This window comes from Pituophis catenifer, unplaced genomic scaffold (genome assembly GCF_029215685.1).
Source record: "Pituophis catenifer annectens isolate HBS135680 unplaced genomic scaffold, rPitCat1.0.hap2 SCAF_4, whole genome shotgun sequence".
NCBI classification, from domain to species: Eukaryota; Metazoa; Chordata; class Lepidosauria; order Squamata; family Colubridae; genus Pituophis; species Pituophis catenifer.
Genome location: NW_027256884.1, coordinates 6,918,204 through 6,943,902, shown reverse-complemented (window position 1 = coordinate 6,943,902; position 25,699 = coordinate 6,918,204). Strand labels below are relative to the sequence as shown.

The window sequence follows — 25,699 nt, the reverse complement described above, 5'->3', positions numbered from 1 at the left end:
CCACACACATATATATATACCTGTATATATATACACACGCACGCACATACAAATATATACACATATACCATACACACACACACATATCAATATACCTGTATATATATACATACGCACGCACATACAAATATATACACATATACCATACACACACACACATATCAATATACCTGTATATATACACATATACATATATACACACACACGCACATACATATACACATATACCATACACACACCAAACACATACATACACATATATAAATGTACCTGTATATATAGATACACAAATATACATATACACGCACGCACATACATATATATACACATATACCATACACACACCACACATATATACACATATATAAATGTACCTGTATATATATATATATATACACACATATACATACACACGCACGCACACACAAATACACATATACCATACACACACATATATCAATATACCTGTATATATACACATATACATATATACACACGCACATACATATATATACACATATACCATACACACACCACACACATATATACACATATATAAATGTACCTGTGTGTATATATATATATATATATGTGTATATATATATATATATATATATATATATATATATATATATATATACACACACACACATATACATATATACACACGCACACACAAATATATACACATATACCATACACACACACATATATCAATATACCTGTATATATAAACACATATACATATATACACATGCATACACACACACACAAATGACAGTTGGCATCCTGTTTGTGCATTTCGCCACCTGTCTCCCCTTCGCTCGTCCTTTAGCTCACGACGACCCCCACCCCGCAGCTAGAAGCACTCAACGGGATCGCCCTGCCCCCTCCCTCCCCCCGTCTCCGCCCCCCAAAAGGAGTTCCTCCGCCTTACTCCGAGGAGTAAGCGACTCCTGAGCGACACCTGCGAGGAGGAGACTCCTCAGCGGGCCGAGTGACGTCAGCCGCGCCTCCTCCTCCTCCTCGCCCCCTCCTTTCCACACCCTTCCAAAACGACGGTTAAGGCGAGCGGCGATTGGTCACCCGCCTGGCCCAATCCGAAGGCCGCCTTCCGGCCGCGTGGCCCCGCGATTGGCCACGTCCGCGTTAGCAGGGGGCGTGGCCAGAGCGGCGGGAGAATTCGAGCGGGGAGAGGTTGCCGTGGAGGGTCTCGGCTGCCGCCGCCTCCGCCGCCGCCGCCGCCATGGAGAGGGCTCCCCGCGGGAAGAACCAGCCGCCCCGCAGGCAGGCCGCGGAGGCGCTCGGCTCGGAGGGAAGCAGCAGCAACGGCGGCGGCGGCAGCAGCAGCAAGAAAGCCAAGTTCGTAAGTATTGGGGAGGTGGGGGGGGGCGCCAGGCGGGGGGGGGGCAGGATGAAATGGGGAGGGGAGAATAGGAGGAGGAAATTGAGTGGGGAGGGGGGGAGAGAGAGGAAGGGTCGCACTGGGGCTTGTAAGGAAGGGGGCTGGGGGTGGGTGGGGAGGGGTCCCATGCATAGTGCAGAGGGGCTTCTATCTGGTAGTGCTTGCAAAGCAGTCTTTTAGTGGGAAGGGGAATTGTGGTTTCTCTGTGTCATGTAATATATAATGTGGCTAGGTGCATAATTTTAGAATAGAATAGAATAGGAATTAAACAACAGAGTGGAATGGAATGGAATGGAATAGAAATTAAATAATAGAGTAGAGTAGAATAGAATAGAATAGAATAGAATAGAGAAATAGAATAGAATAGGAATTAAACAATAGAGTAGAGTAGAATAGAATAGAATAGAGAAATAGAATAGAATAGAATAGGAATTAAACAATAGAGAAGAGTAGAATAGAATAGAATAGAGAAATAGAATAGAATAGGAATTAAACAATAGAATAGAATAGGAATTAATAGAATAGAGAAATAGAATAGAATAGAATAGGAATTAAACAATAGAGTAGAGTAGAATATAATAGAATAGAGAAATAGAATAGAATAGAATAGGAATTAAACAATAGAGTAGAGTAGAATATAATAGAATGGAGAAATAGAATAGAATAGGAATTAAACAATAGAGTAGTGGAATGGAATGGAATGAAATAATAGAATAGAATAGAATAGAATAGAATAGAATAGAATAGAATAGAATAGAATAGAATAGAATAGAATAGAATAGAATAGAATAGAATAGAATAGGAACTGGAACTGTACAGAACTGGAACTGAACTGGAACTGAACTCTTTATTGGCCAAGTGTGATTGGACACACAAGGAATTTGTCTCCGGTGCATATGATGCTTTCAGGGTACATAAAAAGACAAGATACATTCGTCAAGAATCATAAGGTACAACACTTAGTGAGAGTCATAGGTTACCAAATAAGCAATCAAATCGTACTAGGATACTAAATAAAGCAATATAAATCATAGAGATACAAGCAACAAGGTTATAGTCATAAGCGGGAGGAGATAGGTAATAGAGAGGATGAGTGAGGATAAATAGGATGAGGAAGGATAAATTTTGCATGTATGTATGTATATATGTTTATGCAGTGTATATTAGAGATGGAGACCTTTTGGGAGCTGTATGCAACCAAATTTTTAATGTATGCTGATTGAGGTACATTCAAAGGGACAATAAAATTTTTCTAAGTCTAATTAGGAGTCAATTCCCTTCCCACTAAAAGAGTGTGGCAGCCTTTTTGCAATGTCCAGGTGACCCTCCCAAGCCCCCTTCCTTATACCCTAATGCAGGGGTCTCTAAACCTGACAATTCTGGGAGTTGAAATGGCCTTTTTTTTTTTTTAATTTGATTTATATGCCGCCCTTCTCCGGAGACTCAGGGCGGCTTACAATGCGTTAAGCAATAGCCTTCATACTTTTGTATATTTATACAAAGTCAGCTTATTGCCCCCACAAACTGGGTCCTTTTAAGGGGAAGGGTGGATAATAAAGGGGCCTTGGGAGTGATTGGGGTTGCATTAGGGCAGGGGTCTCCAAACTTGGCAACTTTAAGACTTGTGGACTTCAGCTCTCAGAATTGCTATGTTTAGAGACTTCTGCATTAGGGAATAAGGAAGGGGGCTTGGGAGGGTCACTTGCACATTGCAAAAGAGATGCTCCTAGTGATTTTAAAATATCCTTTTAATGGGAAGGGAATTGACCTGCACTGGGAAGGTACGAGAAAATGAATGGGGTTGTATTAGGGCATAAAGAAGGGGGCTGGGTCACTTCCACACTGAATGGGGTTCTCGTAGTAGTGTTTGCAAAGTGGCCTTTTAAGGAGAAGAAATGGACCTGCTTTTGAACAGGATTGACCAAACATTTAGAGTTACACCTGGTATATTAGGATCATAAAGGGACGAGTGACTTCTTTGGTGAGACCTTGGGGTAACCACTCAGGCATTACAAAGGGGTTGCCCATGGTGGTGGTGACATGTTGCACAATTATCTTTTATCGGAAAGGGAGTTAACTGATGCTTGGGCAGGCATGATAAACCATTTGGGGCCGTAGTAGGGTTTGAGAAGGGGATCTTTGACCTCTTGGGAAAGGCCTGACTGGTTGTGAAAGGAAAATTGATTGGTTGTGTCTCCAATTTTCTTCCTAAAATTTCAGGAGATTTGCATATAGACTTGTACTTTGTTACTCATTGTTAATTGGTTCCAAGAGATGTGATGAGTACAAAAAATGATGAGTAACAAGCAAATTTCTTCCATAAAGAATAATGTAGTGAGTCACAAGGCAGCCAATACAAGTTCTAGCTTGTGTGTTGAATACCAAACAAATGATGAATACTGGGAGAACATTTTTGCCTCAAAATGCATTGAGTACCAAATTTTATGAGTTTCAAAGCAGTTTGACTACTCAGGTACCACTGTACTTTGCTTTTCTATTTTCTTTGAGGTGTAATATAGGCCACAGAAATATTCTTGGACTTCAGCCTTAGACTAGACACTGGTCTCATTTGTAATTCCTTTTTTAAAATTGTCAGAATCTCCAAAAAAATGCTTAGAGTCATGCAGAGGCCAAAGAAGGCCAATATATTTGATAAAGCAAGTATTTTGGACACAATACTTTTATAGACTTTACTTATTGTACAGACAAATCTTAGCAAAATTGTGAAACACAATATTTTCTCGATGGATCCTGTGATCAAAAACCTGGCAAACCTTCTAAAATTGTGTCTACTGTCTAACTATACCTGGAGTAAGCCATGTCCTACGTTACGCAGCTGTTTCATGGATTTTCAAGTAGTCATGCATATACAGTAAATATTTTAATGCTTCTATGAAAAAGTTCATAAAATCCTTGCATATACCAAGTCATATGTCACTTGCATAACATTTGACAATGACGTCTTTATTGAAGTCTGTACATGCTTATCTGAAAATAAACATTACCGTTGTTTTCCCCAAAATAAGACCTCCCCGGATAATAAACTCTCCATGCCCCAAAATAATAAGACCTCAAAAATAAGGCCAAGCACTTATTTCAGGGTTCAAAAAAATATAAGACAGGGTCTTATTTTCGGGGAAACATGGTAGTACATTTGATGTTTCTGAGTAACATGCATAAGATTTTGGCATCGAGTTTATTTCTCAGATGGTAATAGCTATGTATAAAGCGAAAAATTATTTATACTTCATCCAGTGGAATAGATCCTTTTTATACATTTAAGGATATCAAGTTTACTAAATTCGTCTATCTTGTTTAAAAGGTTTGATTAAAATACAGTAAGCATTTCTTCCCCCACCCTTTTGATGATAGGATGATAATTCTAAACAGACCTCAAAATCATTTTGGTTTCTTGATTTTTTTTTTTCTAAGACTCATGGGAATTTTAGAAGTGGCTTACAAGCTCTATTAAGGGCTGTACTTTTGCTTTCAGGATTGCATTTCAATTGAGTGCTGAAACAAAAGCTATGCTTCTAAGGGATTAAAAAATCTTTCTCAAAACGAAAGAACCAATAAATGGCTGCTAATACTTTTACTTGCTGGTCTTGGTTGGAGTTAACAATTTTCAGGACAGAATTGCATTTCACCCTCTGAATATATAGTGTGACTAATTACTGTACAGACTGCTTGTCTAAAGAGATCTGTAGAGATTCTCAGTCATCCATGGTTGTCCCAAAGATGCTTTTTTAAGAGGCAACTGGACTTTCTTGTTTTTTTTCTTTTGAAGATATTTCGCTTCTCATCCAAGAAGCTTCTTCAGCTCTGACAGGGTGGTGAGGAGTGGAAGGATTCATATTCCTTGCAGATAGCATCCTTTTAGAGGGTCTTTGAAGCACTTGGAGGTTTTGTCTGTGTCCTCAGGGTCACCCAAGTAGCGTTCCAGGTTCCTGTAGTCTGCAATTTTTAATTTTTTTTTCTCTTTGTCTAAAGAGATGTTTTTGAAGTTCATAATCCCTTGCACTGATCATTTTAAAGTGCATTGTGTATTGCAGGAACAGAAAGTCAGAATATAAATCTAATCCATGGTAGATTACATTGTTCCAATGTCTCCCTTTCTATTATCAATAAAAAAGGCAACTTTATTTTCACCGGTTCAAGGTTGACTCATCCTTCCATCCTTCCCAGGTCCAGAGGTGGTATTCAGCTGGTTTGGACTGGTTCGCCCGAACCAGTAGCGGAAATCGTGGGTGGGCCCACCTGCCTCGGCTCTATGCCATCCTATTTAGGCACGTTTTTGAGGCCAGGCGCATGTGTGTGCGCTCACATTTGCGAACCGGTAGGGAAAGGGACCCGGTGGCTCAGTGGCTAAGACACTGAGCTTACCGATTGAAAGGTCGGAAGTTCAGGGGTTTGAATCCCTAGTGCCGCGTAATGGGGTGAGCTCCCGTTACTTGTCCCAGCTTCTGCCAACCTAGCAGTTCGAAAGCATGTAAAAAATGCAAGTAGAAAAATAGGGACCACCTTTGGTGGGAAGGTAACAGCGTTCCATGCGCCTTTGCTGTTGAATCATGCCGGCCACATGACCACAGAGACGTCTTCGGACAACGCTGGCTCTTCGGCTTTGAAACAGAGATGAGCAGAGCCCCCTAGAGTCGGGAACGACTAGCACAATTGTGCGAGGGGAACCTTTACATTTACCATTTATGTATTGAAATATAAAAGTTATAACTAGGGCTCTGTGGCTTAGCTATCCTTGCGACTTACTCGGAGAAAGAGATCTGAAAGAGTTGGGAACAACTAGCACATATGTGCGAAGGGAATCTTTACCTTTAGGGGAAGTAAGTGAATACCTCCTCTGCCCAGGTCCCAGGACCCAGATTGTTGGGGGTGGGGGGATTATGCTGACTCTGTAAACCCCTTAAGAGAAGTTTGTAAAGCCCTGTGAAGCGGTATACAAGTCTACGTGCTATTGCTATTGCGGTATTGTAAAAAAAAAAGATTAGTGCAAAATGCTTAGCTTCTTTGTTACAACTTTTATCCAAACTTCCCTGTGTACAAGGAGTGTTACATTTTGAATTCTGCCCTTGAAGCAGATGGTGAAGAATTCAGAGACCCCATTTATCTCTCCCAAGGAGTTATATAAGTTGCTGTTTTTTGTTACTTTTTCTTTTGGTTCCAGGTGAAAGCTTTGCCTTTTACTTGCTTAAGATCACAAACTCTATTTCTTTGTGCCGCAGTTTGTATTTGTTCCGATGTTTATTACATTGTTACATATTTTTTTTTTGTCGTTCCGGGTTTTTCTTTTTAATTGTCAGTTCGTCTGAGCTTTCACTGAAAAGCAGCCCCATCAAGTAGAAACGTAAAAAAAACCCAAAACCCAATGTAAAAGGCTGTGTTTTATATTTATTTTTAATACAATCAGTAGAGGCTTACCTCCTTGCAACAGACAGGTTTAATGTGGCAAAGTAGTATTTATGATTTTCATAATCTGTGCTAGTGATGTGAATTTGAAAAACCTGAAAGAAGTAAAAGAGGGTGGGGGAAGCCACATACCCCCTCCTAGAAGAGTGAAAGATTTTGAGGAATATTTTTAAAAGGCAGGATAAAATATTTCCCCTAAAAGAGAAATAAAAAAATCTGAAGGGAGACAGGGATTCAGAGCCCCTGGCCGCAAGCAGATACTAGCTGGGGCAGCTTTTAGAAATGCAGATTTGGTAATCCATTACTCCCTGCAGCAAAGTCTGAACAAAGGCAGATTAGCCCTCACTCAAAAGCAGGGGTCAGCAACCTGCAGCTCTGGAGCCGCATGTGGCTCTTTCACCCCTCTTCTGCGGCTCCCTGTCACTCAAAATATGTGTCACAACTTCCAATGTGTGACACCTGCCAGCATGTGATTTATTGAGCTTTTCAACCCCTGGTAGGCCAACCCCATGGACAAATCCAAGAAAATAAAAGTTTCAGAAGAAAACAAAGTTTAATTCAACTACATATGCTAGTTTTGTGACCGCTCAAGAAATAGTCAGGCACGGGAAGGGTTTTGTGGCTCCCGGTGTTTTCTTTTCTGTGGGAAATGGGTTCAAATGGCTCTTTTGAGTGTTTAAGGTTGCAGACCCCTGCTCAAGAGTCAACACAGGGCAAAGCCATTAAGCCATAATAGGAATCAGGGTGGATAAAAATCAATGATTTTTTAAAAAAATAAATAAAAAAAAATCAGATTTTTTTTGATTTAAATCGGATTTTTTTGATTTAAATTGGATTTTTTTGATTTTTATCGAATTTATTTTAATAAAAAACTTTTGGGGTAAAAATCCATCGTAAGATAGTTTTCTATTTAAGATACATAAATAGTTTAGTTTATTCAGCATGAAATGGAGCTTAGTTATGTAGCATGAGGCTGTATATTCTGCAACACTGGGACTATCGGTGAGTCAACAGCGGGTCAAAGGAGTAGCAGAGATGACAGTTGCTCTTTAAAAATTATGATTTAAATCGAGTTGATTTAAATCAAGCCTTTTTACTAGTGATTTAAATCAGGATTTAAATCGTGATTTAAATCAACTTGATTTAAATCAAATCCACCCTGATAGGAATTCTAGCATCACCCTCCAAACGTCAACCAAACATAGCTCAGACAAAGATCTAGGATTTGTACTTTGCCTATAGAGCCAGCCATGACCCCTACATGGCCCCATGGGAGTCTGACAACAGCCAATAGGAGACATGTTCTTGCACAGGAACAGGAAGCTCAAGTGCAAAGCCCAAAAGAAGGTATTAAAAACCCCTCACTCTCAAATCCCGTGTGGTTCTGCTTCATCATTAAACCATCTTTCCAATCAGCCTCCCATGTTTCCAGTGTCTTTTTCCCAGCTTGGAAATGAAGCAGATGGATATTTCTTCCAACAAGAGTTTGGGCACTTCCGTTTAGCTTCTCTCTCCTCACGGGGACCTTTCTGGAAGGGTAATATTGTCCTCAGATCTTTATATCGCTTTGTCTAAATGGAGCAAGTCACATCTTCAGGAGAAGCTGTCACATCTGATAAGCTTAAGCTAAAGGACAAACATACATTTGTTGAGCTATTACAGGGATGGCTAACCTTTTTTTCTTTGTGCGCTGAAAGCGTGCACATGTGTGTGTGACAGCATACATGCAGGCCGGCACCCATAATGCAATGTGCCCCCTGCGCATGCACACATGACCCTCCATGCCCTGCATGCACGCTCCCCCTGCCCCCCCCCCCCCACATGCGGACATGACCCACCCTGCCCCCTGTTTTGAGTCTAGTAGACCTCCCTGCAGCCTCCTGGGTCCAAAAGTAGGCCAAGGGGGTATGTGCCCCACTCCCGTGCTCCCCCTGCCCTCGTGCATGCGTGTGCCCACCCCTGTGCATCCACACGCCTGCATGCGCCCCACGTATCCCAAAAATCAGCTGGCCGGCAGGAGGCGCACGCATGCGCGGTGGAGCTGAGTTGGGTGACGGCTCGCGTGCCCGCAGAGAGGGCTTGGTGGCGCAGCAGACTAAAGTGCTGTTAAGTAGCACCAGCTGTCTGCAATTACTGCAAGTTCAAATCTCACCAGGCTCAAGGTTGACTCAGCCTTCCATCCTTTCGAGGTAGGTAAAATGAGGACCCGGACTGTGGGGGCAATAAGCTGACTTTGTATAAAAAAGAACACCGCTTAGGGGGGGCTGAAAGCCCTACGAAGCAGGTATATACAAAAGTATGAAGGCTATTGCTTAACGCATTGTAAGTCGCCCTGAGTCTCCGGAGAAGGGCGGCATATAAATCTAACCAATAAATAAATAAATAAATAAATAGGTTCGCCATCATGGAGCTATTAATAAGGTGCAAAAAAACCAAAAGTTGTTATACGAAAAGAGAAGGTCAGTTGGAAGTTGTAGATTTTCATTTGTCTCATATGTCAGCTAGGAAACAAGATGTTTGATTCATGCAATGTATATAACTCTACTGTTACGGCTCGAAGCATCCCAGCAGCTTACTTAACATATGGTGCTAAACCATCCTTTAAATCAAAGCACATTCCAGTTTAATTGAGTATGAACTGACTACTGACTTTCAAATTTTTTTATTTTTTATTTTTGGTATTATACAAGTATTATACAAGGCAGGAGAGAAAGTTGAACACCTTTCATATGCGTTGTCTCCGACGAATTGTTGGCATCACCTGGCAGGACAAAGTTCCAAATAGTGCAGTCTTGGAACGTGCTGGAATTTCTAGCATGTATACACTATTGAAACAGCGACATCTACCCTGGCTTGGGCATGTCGTGAGAATGGCTGATGGTCGGATTCCGAAAGATCTCCTGTATGGAGAATTAGTGCAGGGAAAGCGCCTTAGAGAGAGGCCACAGCTGCGATATAAGGATATCTGCAAGAGGGACCTAAAGGCCTTGAGAATGGACATTAACAACTGGGAAACCTTGACCTCCGATTGTTCAGCTTGGAGGCTAAAGACGCAGCGTGGCCTTCTCCAATTCGAAGAGACACTTGTTCGGCAGGCTGAGGCAAAGAGGCAGTCCCGGAACCAGCGAAATCCGGGGACTGGGCAGGGGACAGAATGTATCTGCCCTCAGTGTGGAAGGGATGGCCACTCTCAAATTGGCCTTTTTAGTCGCACAGATGCTGTTTTAGGACCTCTTTCCAGAGCACGATACCATAGTCTTTTAGACTGAAGGATGCCAATGAATGAGAATTATACAAGTATTGGCTTCACATAGATATAGTCGTATTTATTTACATTCCACCTAAATTTGAAATACGTAGTAGCAGCTATCGCTTTTGTGTGAAAACATTTCTTCGTTTCAGTTTATACTTTTAATCGCCTTAACAGATGGTTTGTTTCATTTACAGCCCTTGCACCTCAAGATTTTGACAGATGATGTGGTAAGCGATTTTTGTTTTCCTTGTTATGTCGTAAATTTAAGGAGAATATGTTTGGGGAAATATTCTGTTATGTGTTTTGCTTCTTTGGCTAGAGCTGTCTGTTGAGATATAAAGCCAAACCCTATAGCTCCTTCTAGCAATTCCAACTGTTCATCCAACATATTAACATGTTGTGTGATTGTCCTGATTTTGTGTGTTGTGGAAACACAATCGCCACCTTACCCTCTCTTTACTGCGATAAATGATGGCTTGCTTTTATATCGTACCCATGCAAAGTTCCTTGTGTCAGCGTTCCAGAAAACCCCAACTCCAATTAAAAACTCCGAAGCAAGCATTTTCTCAAAGTTCCATTTATTAGAGTAGGTATACTGGCACATCTGGGAAAGCCCGAATCTTAAGAATTCCGGGTTTTCCCTCGGTAAATCAAAACTTCCAAAACCATCCCGTAACTTATCAGTCTATCACATGCTCCAATCATCATCTTTCCCATCTTGAGACATCACTCCAGCTACTCCTTCTCCAGATGCAGGATTGTCCTGACCTTGACCGAAAGGAAGAATGCTATTTTGTCTAAATACATTCCCTCTACTAAATCCCCCCTCCTACTTTCCTTACACATGAGACGGTGGCAGCGTGGAAGCTTCCAGGGCTAATATGGCTTCTAAAGCTGACACCTTGGGCCTAGAAATAGAATTATGATCTAAACTTAGCTTCTACTTCCTTATGCCGTAATGCAGGGCTGGGCAATTATGGCCCTTTTATGGACTTCAATTCCCAGAATTCCTGAGCCAGCATGCTGGCTCAGGAATTCTGGGAGTTGAAGTCCATAGGTCATAAAGGGGCCACAGTTGCCCACCCCTGACCTAATGCAACCCTACTCATTTTCTCATCGCTTCCCAGTGCAGGTCAGTTCCCTTCCCACTAAAAGGGTGCTTTTAACATCACTGGGAGCATCTCTTTTGCAGTGTGCAAGGGACACGTTTGGTCAGAGTTATTCGTTTTTAATTGGACATCTATCAAGATTAGTGTTAGAATTTGGACTTAATAGCATTTGAAAAATATGTCACATTCTGATTAGGAGATAGAAATGTATGAGTCAACAGCAACTTTGCCAAGTGTCTTGTTGCTCAACAGCTGATTTCTCATGCCAACAGCAGTTATCAACCAAGATGCCAGAGATGTTGGCCATGGGCTGATATTCTTCAACATTTTTATGACTTGGTTGATGATATTGTAGTGGTCCAGTATGTGGGAATGGACAGGAGGAAGAGCTGCAGACTAGGCATCTGTCAGACTAGTCAGATAGTAGCAAAGTCCAGAAAAGCAATGGGAGGGGTATCTTAAACATCTCAGAAGGGACAATCTCTGATTTCTTGAACTAAGGGGTTGGGCCAAGCAATGTACTTTCATACCTGCAAGGTTCTGTTAGTATAACCCAGGGGTCTGCAACCTTAAACACTCAAAGAGCCATTTGGACCCGTTTCCCACAGAAAAGAAAACACCGGGAGCCACAAAACCCTTCCCGTGCCTGACTATTTCTTGAGCAGCTACAAAACTAACATATGAAGTTGAATTAAACATTCTGTTTTCTTCTAAAACTTTTCTTTTGTTAGATTTATCCATGGTTGGCCTACTGGAGGTTGAAAAGCTCAATAAATCGCGTCGGTGGATGTCGCACATTGGCGGTTGTGACACATATTTTGAGTTACAGGGAGCTGCAGCAAAGGGGTGAAAGAACCACATGCGGCTCCAGAGCCGCAGGTTGCTGACCCCTGGTATAACCTCACAATAGAGTTGCAGATAGTACTTCTAAGGGGTCCTGGGTGGTCTCTGAGCTTGGTTGTTTTCTTGAAGACGTTTCATTATCCAAACCATTAATCATTAGTGCTAGTCTGATGATGAAGTTACCTAGTTTGGGTAATGAAACAACTACAAAGAAACTGTTGTGGCCCGCCAGTGGCCTGCGCGGATAATGGCTGATCCCGACGAGGAAGAGGCTGGTGTGGGGTCGCACCAGCAGCCTGCGCAGACGGCGCTCGCATCGGACAGCGAGGAGGCTGAAAATGTGGTGCCAGAGGCAGAGACTCAGCCAGGGCCTTCAGAACCTCCAGAGGCTCCTTCAAGTGGAGAGAGCGAAGGGGAGGAGCCTCTCCTCAATGCTCGAGCACGCAGGGCTGCCAAAAGGCATGAGTGGCTACTCAGGAGGAGGAGGTCTCCTCGAGAGTAAGGTTTGAGGATAATTGGCCACTCCCTTAGCCTATTTAAGTCCATGCAGTTAGTAATTTCTTGCTGGAAACAACGTGTAATTATTACTGAGCATGTTGGAGAGTGAGTGTCTTATCATATCTTGTTTTCTGGGCTGGTTACCAACCTTTGCCGGACTTTGTTTATTCTTGGTACGTTGCCCTGGTGGCACAGCAGACTAAAGCACTGTTATTAACATCAGCTGCCTGCAATTACTGCAAGTTCAAATCTCACCAGGCTCAAGGTTGACTCAGCCTTCCATCCTTTCTAAAGTAGGTAAAATGAGGACCCGGATTGTGGGGGCAATAAGCTGACTTTGTATAAATATACAAAAGTATGAAGGCTATTGCTTAACGTATTGTAAGCCTCCCTGAGTCTCCGGAGAAGGGCGGCATATAAATCAAATCAAGAAAAAAAAAAAAAAAGGACTGTTGGTGTGTGTCACAATCCTTGGGAATCCGGAGCTGGGGCAGAACACAAACAATCAAGCTCAGAGACCACCCAGGACCCCTCATTTCAACCCTGAACTACAAATATTCTCCTTTATAGCTAGTACTTCTGGATAAGCTTCCTGTCTGGAGGGCCTTGCGAAGTTGACAGATAAGGAAATGCTTAGTAGCAATAGCACTTAGACTTATATGCCGCTTCCCAGTGCTTTACAGCCCTCTCTAAGCGGTTTACAGTGTCAGCCTATTGCCCCCAACAAGATGGGCCCTCATTTTACCGACCTCGGAGGGATGGAAGGCTGAGTCATCCTTGAACTGTTGAGAATCGAACTGCTGCCAGTCAGCAGAGTTAGCCTGCAATACTGCATCCTAATCACTGCGCCATCACGGCTCCTGGTAAATTTGCAGATGACAAAATGCCACCTTGATAGATTAAAAGAGTTGGTTGAAAGTAATCAAAAGTGTAGGTCCAGGAAAGAGGTTCCCTGGCTTGGTGACAGTGACACATGAAGAGACTTCCTGTGGATCTGCAATTAATCACAGTTTGCACAAAGGTCAGCAGTGCGTGACTTGATTTCCCAGATAGCAAAAGCAATTGTAGGCTGCATCCACAGAAGCATAATTTCAAAACCTTAGAAATTTGTCAAGTGCCACTTCAGTTAAAACTGGAACTCGACACTGCAGTGTATTCGTGTTTGGATTAAGTTCAAGGAAGATGATCACGAAACTATGAAGAAGGAACGAGAAAACAGTTTAATTTTTGACAAAAGATGACTTTTGGGCGCGCTGACCAATTTTTCAAGTACCTGAAAAGTTGTGATACAGAAGGCATCTCGATCTCTAAGATGGTAGATCTTAGGAAGCAGAAGAAAAACTAATTACGTTAAGTTATAGCAAAGCAGATCCTGAACGCAAAATGTAACTTAACAGTTACACGTTCGGTAGTTAGACCTGATTATGAAAAGATGAGCTCCTGTTTTGCAGGATGCGTCATTCTCATCGCAAGTACCATATTAAATTGGATTCATGCCTCGAGACGAGAGTTGGACTCGGTGTGCCTAAATGGCCACGTCTGATTCCAGAGGAAATGCAGCTTGCAAACTAGCGTTACTCCATGATAAAGGAAAGAAATGTTTGATGCTCAAGAGTTACGTTTTAATATAAGATTGCAAAACTATTATAATTTTAGGAAGGAAAAAAAATATCTAGGAGCTTTTCTTTTTTTTTTTTTAGGATGTAGAAAACAAGTTTTCTTGCAACTGTCTTTATTAACACCTAATTTGCAGAAATAGCAAGGTTTTTCTTTAATTAGAATTGATTGATAGAATCAATTGATAGAATTGACTTAGATCCATACCACCAGGGGATAAAGTTTATGCCAAATGTTTTAAAATATTTTCCCCATTCTTTTAAAGACTGCATCCTTCACTGTATATGTACATATGTATCTCTATGTCCGACCGTCTATCCATCATCCATCCATCCATGAGATACAAAATATAAAGGAGTCTGAAGTAAATGAGAAAAACGGCAAACAATGTTATATCAAGGGTTTTCTTTAGTTAGAATTGGTATCTTAGATCCATACCACATCTCCCTCCCTCCCTCTCTCTCTCCCCTATCAATCATGTATCATATCTATCTAACTATGCTGAAATTGTCAACATTAGATACAAAATATAAAGGAGTCTGAAATACTGTATTTTTCGAACTTTAAGACACACTTTTTTGTCTCTCAAAAAGGGGTGAAAATGTCTGTGCTTCTTATAGACCGAATATTGCAGAAGCCCCACCCACCCGCCAGCCGTTTTTTGGCCTTCGGACGCCCCATTTTTTGGACCTTTTTCTGGCCTTTTTTCAGCCCGTTTTCAAGGGCTTTTTTCAGCCCACTTTTGAGGCATTTTCTGGCCTGTTTTGGGGGCTTTTCCGGCCCGTATTCGAGGCTTTTTTTATGCTCTTTTCCCCCCGGAAAAAAACAGACCAAAAATAACACCTAGAAAAGGGCCAAAAAAAGGGCCTCAAAAACGGGCCGAAAAAAGCCTCAAAAACGGACTGAAAAAAGACCCGAAAAAAGGGAGGCCAAAAACTTTTTTGTTGTTGTTATTTTCCTCTTCTAAATTTGGGTGTGTCTTATAGTCCGAAAAATACGGTAAATGAGAAGTGTGGCAAGGAGTGTTGCGAAGGTGTACAAGAAGTGTATGTTGGCAAAGTCCCAGTTGACACCACATAATGGAAGAGACATAAAACGTGTTGGGTTCTTTTGTATGTGTGTGTGTGTGGGGGGCTCTTTAACCAAAGAGAAAAAAGAGTAACCATGGATGTGGTTTTCCAGTGTGGAAAGTTTATTCAAGCCTTACTAGGAATCTTAAGTGTCCTGCAACTGACCCATTTCTTCTTGGAGGTCTCAGTAACTCATTTTCTCTCTCTGTATTACTACCCTTCCCATTCTCATTTATACTTTCCACAACTCTAATTTGTAGATGATTGGTTTCTAGTCGGGATGGTGGTGGGAATAAATGCTGTCTGGCTTACTGTATAATCAAGGTTTTTGGCTTGCTTTTAAAACTTCTGGGTAATCAATTGTGTTTCTTTACCAAATCTTTTTTTGGAGAAATGAGGTGTCTTTTTTTTTTTTTTGGTCTATCTGTGTACCTGCTGAGACATGCTTATTCTTGGTTTTTGTTCAGTTTGATAAATTTTCCAGCATACGGATTCCAGGCAGCAAAAAGGACAGACCAGCTCTCCCGCATCTGAAACAATCACATTGCTCATCGAGTGAATGCACCACCCCTGCAGAGATGGATGACTTCAGGCCTACGCATTTGTCAGATCGAGAGATCCTGGCACTGTTTGAAAAAATGATGGTAAGTGTTGCAGACCTGCTTCTGAACTAGATGTGTAATTCCTAACTGCCCTGCGAAAAAAATAATTCCCGTGAAAAAGTTAAAAACATTGGACATAGATATGACATCACTGATCCCAAGCATCTTCCAACACTTTAAGTTAATAGATAATATACTAGATAATATAATAATATATTCCTTACACCTTATACGTTATTTAAACATAGTATAATAATAGTCATTTATACCTTATTCCTATACAATTATACCTATCTATACCTGTCTATACAATTCACATACATATTTATCTATAATAACGTATATAATTCTAGTCTAACACTACACATTTGTCTCAGCTATCCTCCTTTTATCTAACCATTCATAGAATTTTCCCCAGATTTTATAGTACAGTGTTTCCTTGAGTTCCAAGGTGAGTCTATCCATTTCTGCGCAGCTGAAAATTTTTAGTAGTATTTCCTCTTCAGTTGGGGTATCTTTCTCTTTCCACTTCTGCTCAAAGGCTATCCGTACCTCTGTAAGTATATGCAGTAGTAGATAATTTACAGACATCCCCTTTTCAACTGAATCTGGTTAGACATACTTTTTAGCATCTTCTTTTAATGACCCCATAATCCCTTGCGGGGTGGGGTCTGGCCAACTGATTGGAGCTGAGTGTTTACTGGCCGGATGCCCTTCCTGTCGCCAATGCGGAGTTTTGTTCAGCAGATATAATTTCATTGTGCCCAGAGGGAGAAACATCTGCCTCTACCTAGAATCGAACTCACAGCCTCCTGATTGTGAAGCGAGAGCTCCACCTCTAGGCCACAACACCACGGTTAGACATACCGGTACGTTTTATAATCACAGTTAATAAAATGACTGGTTATAATCCATGTAAACGTCCAGATAATTTGTCAACCACACTAGCTGAGTATACTCAACCTTAGTGAGTCAAAAATCAAACTATATCCTACGTTGTATGAACCTTTGTGTCAGGTTTCAGTATCGTCTCAAAATAAATTGCATTTTCCAAACAAATAGTCTTTGATGAAATCTTTCATTTATTAAGCACGACAAACTGTCCCCGATCATATCGTAGCCAACACTGACTTCCTGACCCCAAACCTTCCCTTTCTGTTCCCCAATTCTCTGTGTCTCATTGGCCATCTTCCAAATCACTCTCCCCATATCTACTACTTCAGCTCCCAGGAATGTCCCCCCTCCCATCCCATCTCCTAGGGGATATTATCTTCAGGGAAAATAAGTAGGTGAAAAGTCAAGCGTCCTCTTGCCAGCTGCCCCCTCTTCTTCTCCTCCTTATGTCAGCACTGGAACAAATGTAGTTTGGAGTGCTGACACTTTGCTTGATTCAGGAAGCAATCAAGCAAAGGTTTCAAAAGTGCTTGCTTTTAAAAATAAAGGTAAAGGTTTCCCTGTCCAGTCATGTCCGACTCTAGGGCATGGTGCTCATCTCCATTTCTTGGCTGATGGAGCCAACGTTGTCCGAAGACATTTCTGTGGTTGTATGGCCAGCATGGTTATACGGCAAAGGCTCACAGAATGCCATTATCTTCCCACCAAAGTGATGCCTCGCAATTTGCATGCTTTTGAACTGCTAGCTGAGCAGGAGCTGGAGCAAGGAATGGGAGCTCACCCATTGTGCGAAGCTCGTGTCTCGAACCTGGACGGTCAGATTTCTACCAGCTGACAAGCTCAGCATCTTTAATTGCTGATCCATCGCTCAAGAAATAAAGAAAACAGCCTGTTTTTTTTTTCCTTCAAAGAATTAGACACTGGAAAATTCAGAAGTGAATGGTTAATCCCCGGAATAAGAATAAACTACTAACCTAATTGGCAGAGAGGCTGTTGAATCTTCACAGTTAGTGATGCTGACTTCTCAACCAATTGGATAAAAAGACCAACGTTACCAAATGAAGGAATTTCTAAAGGGTTCAGTTCCCTTTCCTGTGAATTTCCCTCAAAATGAGAGCAACAATTCAGTATGCAGGTTCATTGATGCCAGGGCCATCTTTGCAGCATACATTTTAATCCATCAGTAAAAGAGGAGGATTCAGAATAGAGCTGGAAGGGACCTGGGAGGTCTTCTAGTCCAACCCCCTGCTTAAGCTGGAGACCCTGTACCATTTCAGACAAGTGACTGTCCAGACTCTTCTTAAAAACTTCCAGTGATGGAGCACCCACAACTTCTGAAGGCAAATTGTTCCACTGATTAATTGTCCTCACTGTTAGGAAGTTTCTCCTCAATTCCAGGTTGCTTCTCTCCTTGGTTAGTTACCATCCATTGTTTCTTGTCCTACCTTCAGGTGCTTTGGAGAAGAGGTTGACACCCCCCCCCCTTCTTTGTGGAAGCTCCTTAGATATTGTAACAGTGCTGTCATGTCATCCCTGGTCCTTTTCAAACCCAAATCCTGCAACCGTTCTTCATACGTTTTAGTCTCCAGGCCTTCGGTCATCTCAGTTGCTCTTCTGTGCACTTTTTCCCAAACATCTTTTTTATAATGTGGTGACCAAAACTAGATGCTTTATAAAGGTTTATAAAGCGGTACTAATACTTCACTTGATGAAAATACTATTTCTTTTCTTTTCTTTTCTTTTTTTTTGTTTAGAAGATAGGAAATATCAAGAACTTCGTTGGCGTATTGGTTTCTGCCATTATTTGCTGACTTGGAGAGAAAAAAAAAGAGAGCTTATTTTCTACAGTGAGAATGGAAAGGCAGGATGTTAACCTCCTAAGCAGAGTAGTTAGAAAGTTGTTTTCTACCCTATGGATTGAGAAGATGAGGAGAAAATGGCCAGTGGTTTTTATTTCGATTGGCGGAATTGAACCCTCCCCCCTCTCTCTCTTATCATGGAAAATCTGTTTATTGGTGCCAATATAACAGGCAAGGCGACACAAAGTTACTTGAACTAAATAAAGGCAAGGCAGAAAAGCTTCCTTTTTTTGTTTGCTTGTTCTTGCCCTGTGTTTGTCTTTTGTTTTCTTTGCATGCCTCACTCTTAAAAAAAAACTTTTTAACTCTTTTCTTAAAAAAAACTGTTTCAACTCCTACCCTCAAAACGACGCTATAGAGCACTGCACACCAGAAAAACTAGACACAAGGACAGTTTTTTTTCCAAACGCTAAATAATTCCCTCAACACCGTCAAACTATTTACTAAGTCTGCACTACTATTAATCTTCTCATTGTTCCTATCACCCATCTCCTCCCACTTACGACTGCCTGACTGTAACCTTGTTGCTGGTATCCTTAGGATTTATATTGACTGTTTCCTAATATGATTTGATTGCTTATTTGTTCCCTATGACTATCATTAAGTGTTGTACCTTATGATTCTTGACGAATGTATCTTTTCTTTTATGTACACCGAGAACATATGCACCAGAGACAAATTCCTTGTGTGTCTAATAACACTTGGCCAATAAAGAATTCTATTCTATTCTATTCTATTCTATTCTATTCTATTCTATTCTATTCTATTCTATTCTATTCTATTCTATTCTATTCTATTCTATTCTATTCTTGAAATGCAATTGACCTTTGAGTGATAATAAAGATTATTGTTACGGCCTCTAACTTTGAAAGCAGACCTCCTCCCATTTCTCCCTGCTCCCTAAAACATTTTGGAATACATTTGCAATCTCACAAATGTGTTTTCCTTTTTCATTGTTTTAGGAAGATATGAATTTAAACGAGGATCGAAAAGCTCCGCTAAGAGAAAAAGACTTCAGTATCAAAAAGGAAATGGTGCTGCAGTATACTAGTGCTGCTTCGAGACAGGTAAGCAATGCGCGATGGGGAGACCACAACATACGCTAGTGAAAGAGACTGATAAAATTTAGAAGAAAAAAGAAATAGAAACAAGATTTAACTCAGCTGATAAGTTCTTTGTTGAAGACCCTGATGTTGGGAAGGATGGAATTCAAAAGAAGAACGGGAAAGGTGTTTTTTTTTTTTACAACGTGTTTCCCTGGACACAATGGCGAGGAACGCAATGGAGCTTGAAAAGAGGCGCATCCCGCTTCTTGCCCACCCCACCTGCCATCCCAAAATTGCACCCCTAAGTGTAATTTGGTGGCTAAGCAAGGGGCAGGTGCCCTGCCATGACTGGCGAGGGGCAGGAGAAGAGACGGCAAAGGGAACCATGTCTCGCTCCATGCATCTCGCTTCTCTCCCGCCCCACCTGCCAGAAATGAGTCTTTATGAGACTCGTTGCGTCGCTGCCGCCTCATGGAGCAAGACTCTGCAAGGCGTGTCGGTTGCACGCACGAACGGCAGCACCGCCACGAGGTTCGACATACCAGCGCAGGCGCAAGCGGCAGGACGCCAGCTGTGCTGGTATGATGAAGCTCGCAGGGGCGGCAGGACATGTGAGGGCAGTGGCGGCCAGCGTGAAGAACAGGGAGGGAAGTGCATGTTTCCCCCCTTTCCCCGCTCCAGCCTCACCTCCTCACCTCGTGTTGTTTGTGTGGCAAACAACCAGAGGAAATGGTGGGACCAGCTGCGCATGCATATAAATAGTTGGTGGGGGGCTTATTTTTTGGGGGGGGGTTATTTTATCGCATGTGCTGAAAAGCCCAATTGAGCTTATTATATGGAGAGATCTTAGTGTCGGGGAAACACGATAATAATAGTAATAATAATAATAATACAGCCATACGACATAGGTAAATATCCATAGACATAAGACAGTGCTGTGGTAATTAGGTGTTCAGCAGAGTGATGGCACAAGACGACAAAAACTAGTTGTTTTTTCATGCAGTGCCCAATAACGATGTCCTGAGGGGAGAAGTTGAAATAAATTTCATATTTCATAAAAAAAAAAACCCTTCATATTCAGCATGTTTCATATTCAACATAGATCTCTGCATTTTGGAACGAAGAAGGTTCCAGATTGATTTTGGAACGAAGAAGGTTCCAGATTGACTGGAACCCACAGTATGTGTTTTTTTAAATTCATGTGAATATTTATTTATATTTGTTTCATAACATGGCTGATTATGTTCTTTCAGGGAAGCCTCAAGAATAGAAAGCAGATTTTGCCTCAGGAATTCATATATGAATTAAAGTCTGGAACAGTGGATGAAAAACTTGTCAGCTGCCTAGAATCTCTTCGGGTATCACTAACTAGTAACCCTGTCAGGTAACGCAACACTTCAGCAAAACTTTCTAATAAAAATAAAAGCTGGTTTTTCATGAACGTTGTGTTTATACATTGCAGCCGCCTTCCATTCAGCGTTTTATGGAAGTTAAATTATATAAGTTGTTATATTTGTGAAAATAATTCATTATCGACAATCATCGCTTGTTTTAATATGGCTCTCACAGGGATCCTGGATTACATTTCTGACCGTTTGAATTTGAATTTACAAGCGGCACAAATCATTTTTTAGAAGTGAAACCGCATATACAGATAGTCCTCGATTTATGACCACCGTTTAACACTGTTGTGAAGTGAGCTTTGCCCCGTTTTGGGACCTTTCTTGCCACTGTTGTTAAGGGAATCACTGCGGTTGTTACATTAACAACACGGTTGTTAAGTGAATTTGGTTCCCCCCGTTGACTTTGCTTGTCAGAAGGTCGCCAAAAGGGCTCACGTGACGGACAGTGCAACGTCATAAATGTGAGTCAGTTGCCGAACGTCTTGAATTTTGATCACGTGAACCACGGGGATGGCTGCGACCGTCGTAAGTGTGAAAAACGGTCATAAGCCTCTTTTTCAGCGCCGTCGTAACTTCGAACGGTCGCTAAACGAACCGTTAAGTCGAGGACTACCTTTATAGAATTGAATTTGATTGAAATACAGAGCCGTTGGCCAAGCCACATAGAGAAATATGGGCTTGGTAGCTTAATACATTTCCCTGCATTCTGGAAACTACCGTAGATTTTTTTTTTTTTTTTTTTTTGGTAAGCTAGAAAAGGTCTCATCAGGAGTTTATTACGGTGCTATTGATGTGCTTCATCTGGTTAAACATTCATTTCTTCTTGAATTAATCTCCATATCATTATGATCTTGTCAGGGATCTCTGGCACTAAAATTAGAACTTGATTAAGTCAGTGGATATAGGAATATTTTTTTTAATGGTAGTATCTGGATAATTTGCTTGCAGGGGTATATGAACACGGACACGACTGATTTACCCGTAGCCTACAGATTATTATTATTGTTTTTTAAATGAAGAACATTTTAGTGGGAAGACCAAAAATAGGTTCTTAATAATAAGAAGAGGTCGGGGATTTTGGTATAGCTATGACCCGAGAAGTAGCGGGTCTACCCGGTACAAAAGTTAGAGCAAAGGTAGCATTTTCTATCTCAATATCTGCTGCGAAGAAATGTGATTTTTTTTTTTTTTGGTTAATTTAAAATATTCTAAAGCATCCTAATCAAAATATACAGTATAAGTTCAGGCAATGCTGGGCTTACAACCTTTCATTTAGTGATCGTTCGAAGTTACAACCAGAGGTAGGTTCTAAATTTTTTCTACTACCGGTTCTGTGGGCGTGGCTTATTTTGTGGGCGTGGTTTGACGGTCATGTGACAAACAATTCTTTAGGATTTAGCAGAGGTACTGGTCTACCAGGCTTTTAACTGCTTGCAGAGTCTACCCATTTGTTTTTGGAGCGCACTGGTCTACCACCACACTGCCTTTTACCACTGATCAGCTGTAGGGCGGCCCTTTGAAGCGCCGCAGCAAGAGTTTAAACAGTTTTTTCCCCTCTGCCACCACCGAGAGCCTCAGAAACCGCTTTCAGGCAGCTTGGCCTCAGTTGCCAATCTACCACCACCGAGCGGTTTACAAGGAGCGGATGGGTTCTAGCTGATCAGTTGGGAGGTTTCTTGGCTTCTCAATTTAAAGCTACAGTGTCTTGTTTTTTTTTTTCTCTCTTCTTTGTCCTTGTTCTTTGATTTTTTCCTTCTAGCCGATCAGCTGGGACTTGGGAGGCAGCGAATAGATTGGGGATGGGGCCAGGCAGAGGTGGTATTTACCGGTTCTCCGAACTACTGAAAATTACTACTACCGGTTCGCAAGAACTGGGGAGAACCGGTAGCAACCCACCACTGGTTACAACGATACTGGAAAAAGTGACTTATGACCGTTTTTCACTTTTATGACCGTTGTAGCATCTCCCATGGTCATGTGACCACGATGCTTGGCAACTGATTCACATTTATGAATGGTTGCCGTGTCCCCGGATCACATGATCCCCTTTTACGACCGTCTGACAAGCAAAGCCAATGAGGAAACCAGATTCACTTAACAACCGAGTTACTAATTTAAAAACTGCAGTGCTTCACTTAACATACGTGGCGAGAAAAATGGGGGCAAACTCGCTTAACAAATTTAGCCACGTAAATTTTGGGCTCAGTTGTCGTAAATTGAGGATTACCTGAAATGCTGTTCTTAGTTTATAGTTTACAAAAGCAATAAAAATCAAGAAATAACCCTCAATCCCAGAATTGCAGCAGATGTCGCCAAGGTACTTGAGGAGAAATAATTGAAAATAATACTAATGTCCATCAAGAACTAACCATATAGATTCCACTTTGCTCACACAGCTTTCCATGGATTCAGTAATTGAATCTTAAAGTGGCCTTTTCCACTCTGAAGCTCTCAGGTAGATTTACTGTATTATCGAATAAGTTGAGCCAATTTCTGACCCTGTATAAAGCAGTTTCCCGTATCCCCGTTCTAGAATATGTAAGCCTTTTTCCTGACAAATTGTGAGGACTTGACAATTTTTGAGAAAGTCAGACACGCATGTCATGCTAACAATCCCTTTAAGGGTAAGTAAAACTATGCAACGCATGGCATGTACATCCAAACGAATGGATGTTGGTAACGGCCTGTTGGATGGAAAGGTGGTCTCTAATCTGTACACAACAGTGTGAGTTTGCTTTGTGTAAAACTGGGTGCAATGTGCCTATACTGATTGGCGTTGTGTCACTTTTAATCCTCGGCAGGGAATGCTGCATGTGGCATGGGTGCAGCTACAGCTTGTTAACCTAATCCACGTTTCCCTTATCCCGAAGGTGCTTTTTCGGGAGGCAATTGGACTTTCTTGTTTTTTTCTTTGAAGAGGTTTCGCTTCTCATCCGAGAAGCTTCTTCAGCTCTGAGAAGGACCCATCAGAAGCGGAAGAAGCTTCTCGGGTGAGAAGCGAAACCTCTTCAAAGAAAAAAAGCAAGAAAGTCCAGTTGCCTCCCTTCCGGAAAAGCAGCTTTGGGACAACCATGACCTGGATGACTGAGGTGCTCCATAGACTTTTCCCCTTTCCTTACTAAGAAGTGTGATGTAGTGTGTTATGCAGGCTTTGGGATTGTTTTTTTTTTGAAATACATGCTTTTGTTTTGAAAGGAAGAGAGATCATGGTTGGAGGGCATGAAACCTCGGGTGGGGGGGAACTCTGTCCCTCTCTTTGCAGAGGAGGCGAGAGGAAAGGCTGGGAAGAGGCAGTGAAGAGTAAATTGTAGGAGTTGGGGAAAAGATTTACAAAGAGTAAACTCTGATTAGTAGTGTTGTGGCCCACCAGAAGATCTGGCAGCAGATTCGGACAGTGAGGAGGTTGGGGAGTAACATGGGCCAGTCCTGGAGTCTGGGGAAGGCTCTGATGAGGGCTCTGCGTCGGAGGCAGAGATGGGGCCAGGGCTGTATGCCAGTTATCAGCTGCCTTCGGAGTCAGACATCAGTGAGGCAGACAAACAGCTGGAGCCTGTTCCAAATGTGCACATGCTCAGAGATGCCAGACAAAGGGAACAGCTAAAGATCAAAGATCGATTTAGGAGTAAGGCCACAGGTGGACGATGAAGGGCCCCTCCCAAGGGGAATAAAAGAGGAGCGAAAGGGGAGTGGAATTTGCAGGAGACAATTCGTTCATTACTTCATCCTTGCCAAGTATTGCAGCGTCTGAAAGATATCGGCCTGGCCACTCTCCAAGCCTGATAAAGGTCAGTAATTGTGAACTACCTTGAAAGACTGTGGGAGAGGAAAGACTTTGCTGGAGAGGAATTCACTATAAATCAAATAAAAGGGTTTTTTGTCGGGACAAGGACTCGGCTTCGTGCTGCTGGGGAAGCCTGGGTCAGAACAATTAACCTCTCCATGCCGCCGGACTAGGAGAGCATGCTAGAATCAACTTTGACCCTTCCAGTGTTTTGCAAGCTATGATAGAAGAGAAGCCAATTAAGGAAAGGAAAGTATTTTCTTTCCTGATCAGGAATGAAAGCGGGGGGGTCTCCAGAAAGAAATCCTGTGTAACAGGCCGTCCTTGACTTCTAACAGTTCATTTAGTGACCGTCCAAAGCTACAACGGCACTGAAAAGAGGGACTGACGACCATTTTTCGCAGTTGCAACTTTTCCAGCATCCCCACGATCATGTGGTCCAAATTCAGATGCGTGGCAACCGGTTCGTACTTATGACCGTTGCTGTTTCCCGAGGTCAGAGGATCCGGTTTTGCGACCTTGTGACATGCAGAGTCAATGGGGAAGCCAAATTCACTTTACAACCGGGTTACTAACTGATCAACTGCAGTGTTTCACTTAAAAACGGAGACAAGCAAAGTCATACAATGGGGCAAACCTCACCTAACACATTTCTGACTTAGCAACATAAATTTGGGGCTCAATTGTGGTCGTAACTCGAAGACTACCAGTACGTAGCATTAAAATATGGAATTGCAGGGACATTTCACCTTTATTGTATGCATGTCTGTAAAAAATCTTGTTAACATGCAGATCTGCCTTCCTACACTTTGAGACACTTTTTGAACTGAGGAGAAGTTCACAAAAGTCGTAAAACAGGGCAAAACTCACTTAACAAATGTCTCCGTGAACAACAGAA

At 41.8% G+C, this 25,699-nt stretch overlaps 2 protein-coding genes across 3 annotated transcripts in view; both read left to right on the top strand.

The window, feature by feature from the left end:
* Positions 1-1,246: 1,246 nt before the first annotated feature.
* On the top strand, positions 1,247-24,014 carry LOC139316430 (protein diaphanous homolog 3-like). Its single transcript, XM_070943148.1, has 6 exons — positions 1,247-1,366; positions 10,274-10,306; positions 15,684-15,860; positions 19,534-19,638; positions 20,871-21,001; positions 23,891-24,014. Exons 1-6 carry the CDS (start codon positions 1,247-1,249, stop codon positions 24,012-24,014), a joined length of 690 nt encoding a protein of 229 aa, XP_070799249.1.
* Positions 20,920-25,699, top strand: part of DIAPH3 (diaphanous related formin 3) — a 115,370-nt gene continuing 110,590 nt past the window's right edge. For both annotated transcript variants that reach the window (XM_070943960.1, XM_070943961.1), the window contains exon 1: positions 20,920-21,001. The gene's annotated coding sequence lies outside the window, so the exon portion shown is untranslated. The remainder of the gene's footprint in view (positions 21,002-25,699) is intronic.